Source organism: Mastigoproctus giganteus, chromosome 9 (assembly GCF_048544385.1).
Source record: "Mastigoproctus giganteus isolate SK-2022 chromosome 9, ASM4854438v1, whole genome shotgun sequence".
Lineage (NCBI taxonomy): Eukaryota > Metazoa > Arthropoda > Arachnida > Uropygi > Thelyphonidae > Mastigoproctus > Mastigoproctus giganteus.
This window is the reverse complement of record NC_143583.1, coordinates 69,016,956-69,029,696: the sequence shown is the minus strand read 5'-3', so window position 1 is coordinate 69,029,696 and position 12,741 is coordinate 69,016,956. Positions and strand designations below refer to the sequence as shown.

The 12,741-nt window shown below is 35.0% G+C and overlaps 1 protein-coding gene across 1 annotated transcript in view; it reads left to right on the top strand.

Annotated features, from left to right (window-relative positions):
• The window catches only part of LOC150080426 (anoctamin-5-like), a 251,979-nt gene that overhangs the window by 139,824 nt on the left and 99,414 nt on the right, over positions 1-12,741 (top strand). Inside the window, exons 18-19 of the mRNA XM_090381897.1 lie at positions 1,518-1,629; positions 5,245-5,299. Of these exons, the coding sequence (XP_090238023.1) occupies positions 1,518-1,629; positions 5,245-5,299 (167 nt within the window). The remainder of the gene's footprint in view (positions 1-1,517; positions 1,630-5,244; positions 5,300-12,741) is intronic.

The window sequence follows — 12,741 nt, the reverse complement described above, 5'->3', positions numbered from 1 at the left end:
GGGTGGATGAAGTAATTTTATTCTCTCCTCATATACTAAATATCAAACCCCTAGGACCATTAGGAGCTGAGGAATATGTATGTAAGGTTAGTGCACGTAGGGTTCCTAATGTTTTGGACACTGTTATACACTTTCACCAATTTCACTCTGGTCACCATGGAAACCAATGTACATATTTGATAACACATAATTTCACGTGGAACGAATATTAAAACATGGGTATCACTGTTACTCTTAATTTTAATGAAAACAACAACAACAGTAATTATTGGAACCATAGGGGCTAATTATGTCTAAAGTACTTTAAAAGTCAGTCAGCTTTTCACAAATGAACTTTCTCTGCTTAGCCAGATGGAATTAAGCATGATAACTTCCTCTTGTTTTTGATTGACACAGCTGCTTACATGAAAAAAGTAGCAATAGCTCTTAAAATTAGTTTCCTTTTGTTGCTTCATGGGACTTAGCAACTGTACCAATAGAACTGCAGAGAAAGTACATATTTCATGATGTCAACTAATTTGTGTCGAGTGGCAAAACAATTTTTGTGAAAACTGCACCATATCTTCAGTTAAAGGGAAGTGCATCTGGACTTACATTGCTTCCTTAGCCTATTCTGACTAGGTGGAGGAAGACATGGATTTCTGTTCTTCTTTATTGTGCAAAAAATTTGACAAGGTGAAAGTCTGTCAACACTTTAAGTAAAGAGGATGCACTTTAAAGATGTATCGTTAAACAACTGCTGCTGAAGAAATGAACACTAATTTTTGCTCATTTTTAAAATATATCATCTGCCATTACATTATTTGAGAAAGGGATGTGACTTTGTTGAAATAATTTTAAGTAGTAAGATATTGGGATTGCTGTTCTCCAATATATGGAGAACAATATATGGCAATAAGGGTCATGTTGTATGTTAAAAATGTGATGGTGTTTTCTGCTAATGAAGACTTAGAGGGATATTAAGAATATTGCTAAAATTATGTTAAGAGAATTCTGTTGAAATTGATGTGAATTCTACAAATGTACCATGTTTTAAGTATGCTCCGGCCAGTTCAGTTTAAGTAAGTAGAATGAACCTCTCATCAAATGTTTTTCTCTGATAGGCAGCAAAGTTTCAGTTTTGAAAGTTTAAAAAAATTCTTGTTATTATGTGCAACATAATGATAGCAGTTATATGTTTTTGTTCATTAAGAATCCTGTAATAGTATTTAATATATATAATAACCAGTTTAAATAAAAGCCTTTTTCTGGAGTTTTAGAGCTTATTTTAGAGCCTGTTTGTCTGTCATTTTTGGATTTTTAGTGTCTAACAGGCTTTAGTGATGACAGTTCTGTCTAAAATAGTTGCAATAAATCTGAGGTTTGTTTTATCATAACTTTGTATGTATGCATATCAAGGTATTCCTCTGTGTGTGATTTTTTTTCAAAATTCTGTGTATAATAAAATAAATTATTTAATTTTTTTATAGTTATCCTTTGGGTAGTTTTGGATATTTATGTGGATTTTGCTTTTGCAGAAATGCACAGAACACAAACTGAATTTGATGACAGCCTCACTCTTAAGATGTTTCTTCTTCAGTTTGTAAACTATTATTCTTCTATATTTTATATTGCATTTTTCAAAGACAAGTAAGTATCAAATTATGTGATATCTTTTCATTTAAAGTTTTTTAAAATCATTTTAAATGTTTTTTTTTTTTTTTGTTTATATTCTTCTTCTTGATAGTTGTTAGATAGTTAGTCAGACATTTTGGGTAAAAGCTCAAAAGCATAACAGTGAGGCACATATTAGATGGTTTCTTGTATTTCATTTTAACTTTAGCAAAAAAATTCTCCAGGTTTTTTCCTTATATTTTATTGTGCAGAAAAATCCTCATAAATGTAGACTTATAGTTTTAAGAATTTACTTTAAATATCCTTGGTAATGTTAAGGATATCAGTTTTCCCAAAAAAAATCAATTATTATTTATCGGCACAAGTTATACCTACCAAGGTTAAATCATGTCTGTTCATATATTTGCATTGAGGGGCAAAGGTAAAAAGAGCCAACACAAGAACCACGGCAAACTACCGGAAACTTATTGGACAAACTGGTTTGCCACTAGTGCAGTTTCTCCCTGCATTCTCAGTAAACAGACAGTGCGTGTTATCGGTAGCGACAGTAGAAGTCAAGAATGATATATTGATTGACATGTAGGTGTGACAGACAATAACATCATAGCATTAAGTGATTGATTGACATTATGATACGTATATATATATAAAGGATCTTTCTTTCTTTTCCTATTATTTCCTAACCTAACCTTTAAAGTTAGATAAGGAAACATTTTCCTATTATTTCCTTACCTAACATTTAAGGTCAGGTTATGAAATATAAAAAAAAATAAAGAAACCTTTTCCTTTTTTCCTAACTTATCCCTTAAGTTTTGGTTAGGAAACCTAGCCTTAAAAACGTACAAAGAAATCAGTAATATGGTTTGTTTTTTTAATAGCAAAAACACTCATTAACTCCAATAATCATCTGCTTTTAATAATGAGAAAAAACTAATCATTATGTAGTCTGTCATGCCTACGTGTCAATCAGTACATCGTTCTCTACTTCTATTGCCGTAGTGGCAATGTAGATACATACACATACCGATAACATACACACCATCCTTTTACCGAGAATGCAGGGAGAAACTAGTATTGGCAAACGAGTTTGTCTGGTAAGTTTCCTGTGGTTCTCATGTTGGCTTTCTTTACCTTAGCCCAATGAGGTTTCAGTTCTGTGGAATAAACTATTGACTTTAACCCTTAACTACAGATTTATAAGACAAGTGTGATTTATTTATTATGTTCTTGCTCTTTATTACTAGTTTTTGAGTTTTTTTTTTTTTGTTTCAGTACTAAGAAATCCTTCTTAGTACCTTCAAATTCAAATTTAAATATCAATGGATTCAATGTCTCAAGTTGGATCAGACATCCCACAAAAGAAAAATAAGTCAGTTATCATGAATTGCTCTTTTTAGGCTATAATACTGACCACCTTTGCACTTAGTCTTTCTTTTTTGTGATTGCAAGGCAAATTTTGTCAGTCCTTCTCTGATTACTGATGATCAAATTTATAATATGATATCAAATACAATATATGCTTTAAAAAGAGGGATGCTATTTGTGTTAAAGGTTCATTTGCTTCTTTTCACAAGTAGCATCCTTCTGTTTCACATCTTGCAGATAATAGCATTTCCACAAACATAATTTAGATGATTACTGTGCAAAAATAAGGTAACATTTGAGTGAAGATGAAGATTCCCTCTGTTTCTTCTCAGTCTTGAGAGCATTTAGGAGTGTCTCAACCATAGTACAATAATTTCTCAACTATAGTACAATAATTGTTGAAAAACCTGATTTTTGTATAAAATATGAGTTGCATTTATATTTCAATAATTTTTGTTTTACATAATCCCCCTGATCGTATACTATCTGAAATATTTAAAAATAACTAAATGCACAAGGCATAATACATTAAGAGTAAGAGTTTAATATCTATATAATATCAGTGTAGATAGTATCTATATAATATTGGTCTACACTGATGTTATATAGATACTATCTGAAATAGTATGTAGAATACACACTTTCACCCACTTTTGGTCATCAATTTTGCTATAATGATGGCACATAATGATGATTGTTTGAATCATCATTATGTGCCATCACATGATGATTCAAAGGCAGTAAAATTAACTAAACCACCTTTGTGTTTCTGACAGTGAAACAAGAAAGATCTTTCTAAACTGATCTTAATTTATACTATGGCATTGGGGGTGGGTCATAATTTGGGTGGCATCAATGTTTTTCTTAAAGCTGTTATCAGCCTAAGCACAATTCTGAAGTCAAAGTGCATTATGGGTAATTTCCATATACAACCCTACTTGGTGGTAATAGGGTCATTTTATAGGGCTTATGAAAAGGAGGTCCTTTTGTGGACTTTCAAATGCTACAAATACTAGTGCTGAAAAGCTACATTTTCACTTTGTGGAAGCATTTCAATTAGTCTAATCTCAATGTGATAACATTCTTATGGGACACCATAGATCAGGGGTGGCCAGCCTTTTCCTGCAACATGCCACATATTATCATGTTGGAAATGTGTTATGTGCTATCTAGGGTGGATCCAGAAGTTGCTGGATTCAGAACGAGACAGACTGCTCCATGCCCAATGCCACCAAATGTTTTTTGATAACTATGTAAAGGAATTTTATGCTAAGCACTTGTAGCAAAAAAATTTAAATAATTTTACATAAACTTAATATTGGTTAATGAATTAATGTTTTTCCTTGTAGAACTGATGTTGTGGGAAGCTCACCTACCTGTGCTAAATTTTCACAAAAAAAACCAGTGAATATGAGCTGGTAAATAAGGCTCCCATCATACTTGAAACCCAGGTTGTAATTTCCGGCAATAAAAGTGGAATTTAAACTGTATATCAGTTTAAATTCTTTTTTGTTTCTTTTCTTTAATTTGATGATAATTGCAGTGCTAGGCAACTTCCTTTGTTTTTCAGGCCAAAACATGTGTAACGAGAGAGAGAGAGATTCATTAGTAGGCAAAAACTTAACCAAGTCCATTTGAAAATAACTAGGTCAGTTATTAGTTTTCAAAAAAAAAAAAAAAATGTGGCTAGAGCTTGCCACCCTCCAAGTGTTGAAGCACTTGGAGGTGGAGCACTTGGAAGAAGAAATAAATGTAAATTTTTTATAGGCGCCTCCGTAGCCAGGTGGGAAGGAGCAGCAGTGCGTAGCACACGCTTCTTGATTAGACTGGGGTTCCAGCCCGTCACCACCAAATACGGAGGATGCGGAAAGGTCAGGGAATGACCATTGCATATCCCGGAGCAATATGGCCTTAGTTGCTAATGCTCCTAAAAACCAAATAACTAACTAACTAAATTTTTTATGTATTAATGAATAATTATATTTTAATCAATCATTTATCAATATATGCTGTAAAAGGAAATCAGATTGAAAAACAATGCTGATATGATGCCCCAGTTTAGAAAAATCTACTGTGTGCTTAGCTTCATTTTCGAGTTTTTAAATTAGTTTTATAAATTTTTATTTTTTTTTTTCACATCAGGAGGTGTGCCACTGACAAGAGCTGCATGGACCACAAGTGGCATGCATGCTGCAGGTGCCACCCCTACCCTACATTAAAGAATTTCTACACATTTATAACAAAATCCTTTTCTTATTTTTATAGATTAATTGGACATCCAGGAAAATATAAGTTGCTTTTTGGACATCGACAAGAGGAGGTAATACATGCATATTTTAATACTAAGACAGAAACTTGACTTGCATGATGCAATCTAGGATTCAGGTTAATATTTTTAAATTTTGGTGTTACCTTATCCTCATGAATGTGCTTGTTTTTAACAGTCTCATCGTGTTTCTTTATACAAATTTGAATTTTGTGTTCAGTTTGTCAAGAGACTCAGTTTTACTTGTGTGCTTGCTTGCTTCAATAATTAGACTCACCAGTTGCAGGAGATACTTGTATATGTTTTCAGCTGCTATCAGTATTTATAGTCACAAATTTTTAACTGATATAATAGCATATACCCTATTAATATTGTTATAGGAACGATTCCTATCACAATTGAATAATAGGATACAAAATGTATTTTAACATTTAACAAATAGACACAGCTGAAGACTGTGCACATAAACTAATGAAATTAATGAAACAGTAGCTAACTTCACTCATATTACAAAGCTGGTTTATCTTTACTGTCTAAAGATTACATTTTTGTGTAAATTCTAAATATGTATTTCGCAAAAAAAACAATTTGATGAAAGTTCACAAAAGTCTTTTTTGAGTGCACAGAACAAAAAAAAAATTGCATTTAAAAGAAACAAAATTATAAGGCACATTTCTCAAACTTATTCTAGTTACTCTGCCTTTCTTCTGAACTCTCAATACAGCAGTTGCCTGTAGATGACAGATTGAACAAAGTTCTGGTGTGTGAAAACTTTATTAAGACATTCCCATGCATTGAATATTTCCTAAAGTTTGGGATCAGCTAACAAAACTACAAGTAGGAGCACCAAATAATCCTGGTTGTGAAAAGGATGACTGTTTATCCAATATAGAAAGAATATTTCCACTCCCCATACAGCAGTTTTAGACTGTATTGTGTCATCTTCAGTGAGGAGCTATGATTTTTTTTTTTTTTTTTTTTTTGTTGTAGTTAGGCTTTTAGGAGCATTAGTGACTAAGGCCATATTGCTTAGTGTATACAGTCTGTAAATTGTGTATGTTCGATTTTGTGCATGCTGGATGAAAAACCATCTACCTTTTCCTGAGACTGACTAACTCAGCCATGTTGTGAAAAAGGCATAAAAATTCCTCACATCATCAGTGGAACTTGAACTTGGGTCTTTTCCACCCAGTGGGGGGGGTGGCAACTCTACCAACTGTGCTACCCAGTTGGTAGAATCACCCAGAGGGCAAAGCTATGCTGACAGAAAAACCAAAATAACCAAGTTCACTCATACTTACTTATACAAACTGGGCATGACCATTTTTACTATCAGGTAAATCTTAAATGATATCATGAAGCACTAGCAAGGGGAGGACAAAAATACATTGAACTTAAATAGAATTCAGAAAATCATCATATCAGAGAAAACCATATCATAAATCAAATAAAAAAAATAAAGACAACCAGAGACCTTGAATTAATTTAATAACCTGATTTCAACTAATGAAATTAGGAAAAAAAAAAAAAAAAAAAAAAAAAAGCTTAAATAATGATGGAAATCAAGCAAATATGGAACTGTGATATGTCGGAGAAGGTGGTACATTAGTAGACTAAAAATACAATAGAAGCTGTTATGGGAAGTGGCATTTGGGAGTGGCAGTATTCTTTCTGTATTGGCTCACTAGTCTTCCTTTTCTTGTGTAAATTTTTCTTCTTCCTTTCCAAAGCATCAGCACTCTGCTTTGTGCTATCATTCATCTGTGGTATTTGAAAGATTTTAACTTTCACATTTTTTTAGTCTGCTAACGTAGTACTTTCTCTAATATATCACAGTTCTGATATTTGTTTGATTTCCATCATTATTTATTTATTTTTTTTTTTTCCTAATTTCATTAGTTGAAGTCAGGTTTGTTAAGTTCAAGGTTCTTGTTTGTTTGTTTATTTAATTCGATTGTATGATTTTTTAAATTGTATGATTTTCTTATTTCTGTTATTTAAGTTTGACATATATTTTGTCATCCATTTCTTTCTTTGAATGCCAGGTAAGTCATAAACAACTTACCTGGCATTCAAAATTGTCATTCCCAGCATGTATAAATAAGAAAAAGTATGAGTTCAGTTGGCCCTTTAGGTTTTTCTGTTAGTCTAGCTCTTCAATGAAGAGGAATCAATGTCTGAAACAGCTGTTATGGGAAGTGGCAATATTATTTGTATTGGGTCAATAGTCATCCATAGCCTGGGATATTTGGGGGAAATTATTTTATCCTGAACATAAAACGTAAGGCACTTTTAGTCCAATAAAAATATTAATTCTGTATTCGTTTTATTTTTTATTACTCTAATATCCTACAGGTATGCCTTTTTCAATATATAAAATAATTGCTGCAAGTTGCACTTATGTCAGTTAGTGCCCTGCACTCTTATTCCCCCTTCCATCTCTTTCACCATTGTAAGTAAAGAAACAGCAGCAATTCAAGACAGAAAAACAGTCATTAAGCATGTTCAAGATGCATCTTTCCCATTCTGTCCTATGCTTCCGAAATCTGGTCTGGTGCTCCTCAAGTAAGCGTCAAGAAATTCCTTGCCTTAGAATATTGGCTTCTTAGATGGCTCAATAGTAAGCTTCGTTTTCCCCATGCAATATCCAGGCAATAGCTTTATAAAAATCTAAAAACAAAGCCTCTGCAACAGATGATCAACGAGTCTGGAGTCGTGCTTCTTGCAAAGTTAATCACCTCTGCATGCGATTCACCAAACTTAGCCAATATAATAGCTGCCCCCAACAGGGAAAATTCAAGTAATCAGCGATTCAAATCCAACCTCTCCAGGCTCAAACAAATGGACAGAATGTTCCCCAATGCATCTCTTCACCTCATAAATCATCACAACATTGATTGCAACAGGTTAATCAACTCTGAAGCCTACAGGAGTCAGATCTCCGATAAAATGAAAAAAAATAATCCAACCCAGTAATTGCAACTGAAAGCCAAATGTCCTGTTCTGCAATTTTTTTTAAATTCATAACTAAAATTCCTAGCCATTGTTAATATCTATATAAAATCTGCTATATACATATACTCGATTATTTTGTCATTCCCTTTGTATTTTTACCTGCCCCTAGCCATGTGCTGTAATGGGCTTGCTGTATTTGCAATAAATGAATATTTATTTATTTATTTATTAATTTCAATGGTGGAAGAGATGGAAGGGGCATAAAAGTGTATCTCTTCCGCCATTGTAAGTCATTTCTCAGTATAAAGGATTTAAAAATGGTGTAAATTTTAACACCTTCACCTCTGTTACTGTTAGGCTTCATACTGTGAATATTAAAAAAAATGTTACCACATGAAAATAGCCTAAAATCAATGGCAGCATTCTTGATCATTTTATGATCTGTAATGAGAGCATCACAGGGGTCAATTTGATGTCTTTCTTGCTAGAAATGTCCAGCTGTGGCCAAACTAAATTCTGCATTATGGTTGAGATCAAACTGATTTCTTGGAAAATTTGTTATGTTTTATTTTCGCCATTATACATCTGGCATTACACACTGTATGTTCTCACTCCTCTTCACATGAGGAATGGGTGTTCTTACTGATGTGTAAACTGATTAAAGTTTCCTACTGGGAATTTGTACACACTGCATGTTGTATTCCCTCAGAAACCCGGGTAAAATTTTATCCAGCCACACCAACGTTTGAGGTACCTCTTGAATTGTTAATTTGCTAGAAGACTAAACCTTATGTTGATCAAGGACCCTATTAGGGAGACCACATATATACTAAGACTAGTTCTTATTGTAGCAACCTTCCATGCTTTCTCATGTTTCCTACTGCAGTGCGGCTACTTTCTATCCATTAAGGCATGTGCTGTGCTGTCTTCATGAACTGTAGCATAATTGGTAAATTGATTGGACAAAATAAGTTTTCTATACACTGGCAAGTAGCTGCGAGTCCATTCTATATGCCACTACATCAGAAAAGGCAAAGTCCAGCTACATTCCACTTTTAAATTTTGTGTTGGGGAGAGACTATTCAAAAATATTTGACCAGTCCCTTCCCAACACAAAATTGGTACTAGCCATACAGGCTCTTGCTGCACCGACCAAAAAAATAATAATCATAATAAATAATAAATAATTAAAAATAAAAAAGAAAATAAACTGCTAATATGTTTCTGTAATCACATAGGTAACTATATAGCTGACCTTTGAATTTCTACAAACCTCAGCTTCAACTATCCATGGACTCTTGTTCCCATAATTAAAAGCTGCCTGGGTAAAATAAAACCTCCTACAATCCAGTTCTAAACTGCTTCTCCCCATATTTTGAATTTTTGACACTTAATTCTCAAATCATTTATAATGGTGAAAATTTCACCTTCATTCATTTTAATATTTCCTCAGTGCCTTATAGATCGTAATCAGGTGCCTCTAGTGAGCTTGGTTACCAAGCTCTGTAGTCCACACATATGAAGTCTTTCCACTTACTAGTGCTCTTTTTTGCAGATTTTTCCAAGTGGTTACCTGTCTTTGGATTGTTTCAAGGAGCTGAATATCTTTTTTATATGTTCTGCATATTTTGACATGGCATTTTAGGTGCAGTCTTACAGCTGACTTATACAGGGATTATGACCTGCTTATCTCTCTCTCTCTCTCTCTCTCTCTCTCTCTCTCTCTCTACAGGCAAATGTTTGCTAGATCATTCATCAGACGCCACGGGACCTCCTTGCCTCCTGTATACGCTGCATGGAGAAATTCATATCTGCTCTATCATAACTCCCAAATCTTTATATTTGTTTTTAATTGAACAACACCAGGTGTATCTTGGGGTTGCTATTCCCCACATGCGGAAGACCTTGCATAATGCTGTATTAAAACGTAACTGCCACTTTTCTGATTATCCTTGAAGTTTATCCAAGTCATCCTGAAGGAGCATTGCTTGGTGCTGATCATTAACCACTCACCCAGTTTTTACCTCACTTGTCAATGCAGTAACATCTCATGAGGGACTGAATCAAATGCTTTGCTAAAATTCAAAATTATTTCCTACATCCAGCTTGTGAGTGACTGTATCAAAATAGCCAACCATGTGAGTTAAATATGATTTTTCCTTAAAACTCTACCAATGAAATCAGATTAGTTAGTCTGCAGTTACCTGCTTCATTCTTAGTATCCCCCCCTTATGTATTGGTAATACACTGGCATTTCTCCAATCTAATTGAATCTCTTCCAAGTTCAAAGTTACCTTTGTAATTAACCTTAATGGTTCAAGTGCATTCTCTCAATGCCTGCCTCAGAATTACTGGGTATATGCCATCAATTCCTGGAAGCTGCTTACCTTTGGGCTCAAAAATTGTTCTAATAAACAATCTTCTGTAATTTCTGTATTGATAATTTCATATTGCCTTCTCCTCCTTCTGAAGGGTGTTTCATCTGTAAACCTTGGTGCAACGTACCAGTTGTTGTTGTTATTTGGTTTTTAGGAGCATTAGCAACTAAGGCCATATTGCTCCAGGGATATGCGGTGGTCATTCCCTGACCTTTCCGCATCCTCTGTATTTTGGTGGTCAAGGACTCGAACCCCGGTCTAATCACGAAGCATGTGCTATGCACTGCCACTCCTGCCCACCTGGTTACGGAGGCACCCCAACGTACCAGTTCAGCTGGGTTATCTAAGACTTTCTCATCACAAGGTACTGATCTCATTTGTATTCATCTTATTTTTTTGTATTTGTATTCAGCTATGTGGAAAACTCCTTGTCCCCATTTCTTTGCTCTTTTTGCAGTGCCAGCCTAACCTTTGCAGACATTCTATTATAGATCAACTTGTAGCTGTCGTAGGCTTCAATACTTTTCATCTCTCTGTAACATTCCTGTGCCACTTTTTTTCTGCTTTATTAAACTGGCCGGCAATGTATGCATCCATCTCAGTATCTTCTTTGTACTATATTTTCTGAATAGAATTTTAATTCATTAGCATTAGTAGAGGCATTTGATGCAAGAAAGCAAGCTTATGCAGCATCAGCCAAAAAAATAAATAAATAAAAAAATAACCACTTCCACTTTACCCCTCTGTTCGTTCGAAATACCTGTCCAGCTGAGCCTTAAACTTATTTAGGCTATCAACTTCCACGACAAGGGATAGAAGTCTGTTCCACCAACCAACCACCCGCTGGCTAAAGCCAAATTTCCCCAAGTCTAATCTTCATCTGTCTTTCCTCAATTTGAATTTATGCCCTCTCAGGTGATTATTCTGAGAAAGGGGAAGAATCCCATCAGCATTGAGCATATTCAAACCATTCAAGGCTTTATACACCTCTATCAGATCATCTCGCTGGTGCCTATTCTCCAGACATGGTAATTTGCAAAACTTAAGCCTTTCTTCATAAGAGCACCCCTCATTCCAGAGTACTCGTTCCAGCAGCCCTACATCCTTCTTGAAATGAGGTCTCCAGGCCTGTATACAGTACTCTAGGTTTGGCGTGACCATTGCCTTATACCAGGGAATAATCATCTCCTTATCCCTGCTAGAAAAATTCCTATATATCATTGACAATACACCATGAGCTACTCATGCAGCCCGTCTGCACTGCTCAGAGAACTTCATATCTGTCTGCACAACCACCCCCAGGTCCCTTTCATTCTCTACCACTTTCAGTGTAGTACCACAGAGTTGATACATTGCTCTGGGGTTGCTGTTTCCTATATGTAGTACTTTACATTTGTCAATGTTAAACTTCATTTGCCACCTCTCAGCCCATCTGCTCAACCTTTCCAGATCCTGTTGCAGCAGCATAGTGTCAGTAGTGTCCTTGACAACCCTGCCAACCTTTGTATCGTCTGCAAACTTGGACATTAAGCTTGATATACCCTCATCAATATCATTTACAAATACAGAAAACAATACTGGACCCTGAGGGACTCCACTAATAACATTAGTCGACGATGAGCAGTGTCCATTGATTACCACTCTCTGTCTTCTCCCCCTCAACCACCCCTTTATCCATAACAGCAATTTGCCTCCAATGCCACAATGCAGTCTTCCATGTGTAACAGTATCAAAAGCCTTTCTAAGATCCAAGTATATAATATCAAAGTTATTCCCTGCATCCAGTTCTTTTGTAACTGCATCATAGTATCCAATCAAATTGGTCAGGCAAGACTTCCCCTTAACAAAACCATGCTGTGTCCGAGCTATAACTGAAGGTTCGCCTAGATGATCCTGCAGTGCTTCTTTAACCAGTGCCTCCATTAATTTTCCGGGAACAGAAGTTAAACTCACAGGTCTATAATTACTTGTGTCAACCTTTGATCCTCCTTTGTGAATTGGGGTCACATTTGCACATCTCCAGTCCATGGGTACCTCCCCTGAGTCCAAGGAAGCTCTCATAATTATGGCTAAAGGTTTGCTTACTTCCTTTGCTGCCTCCTTTAATATAACTGGATAGATCCCATCCACCCCAGGTGACTTTCTTGTATTTATCTTCAACAA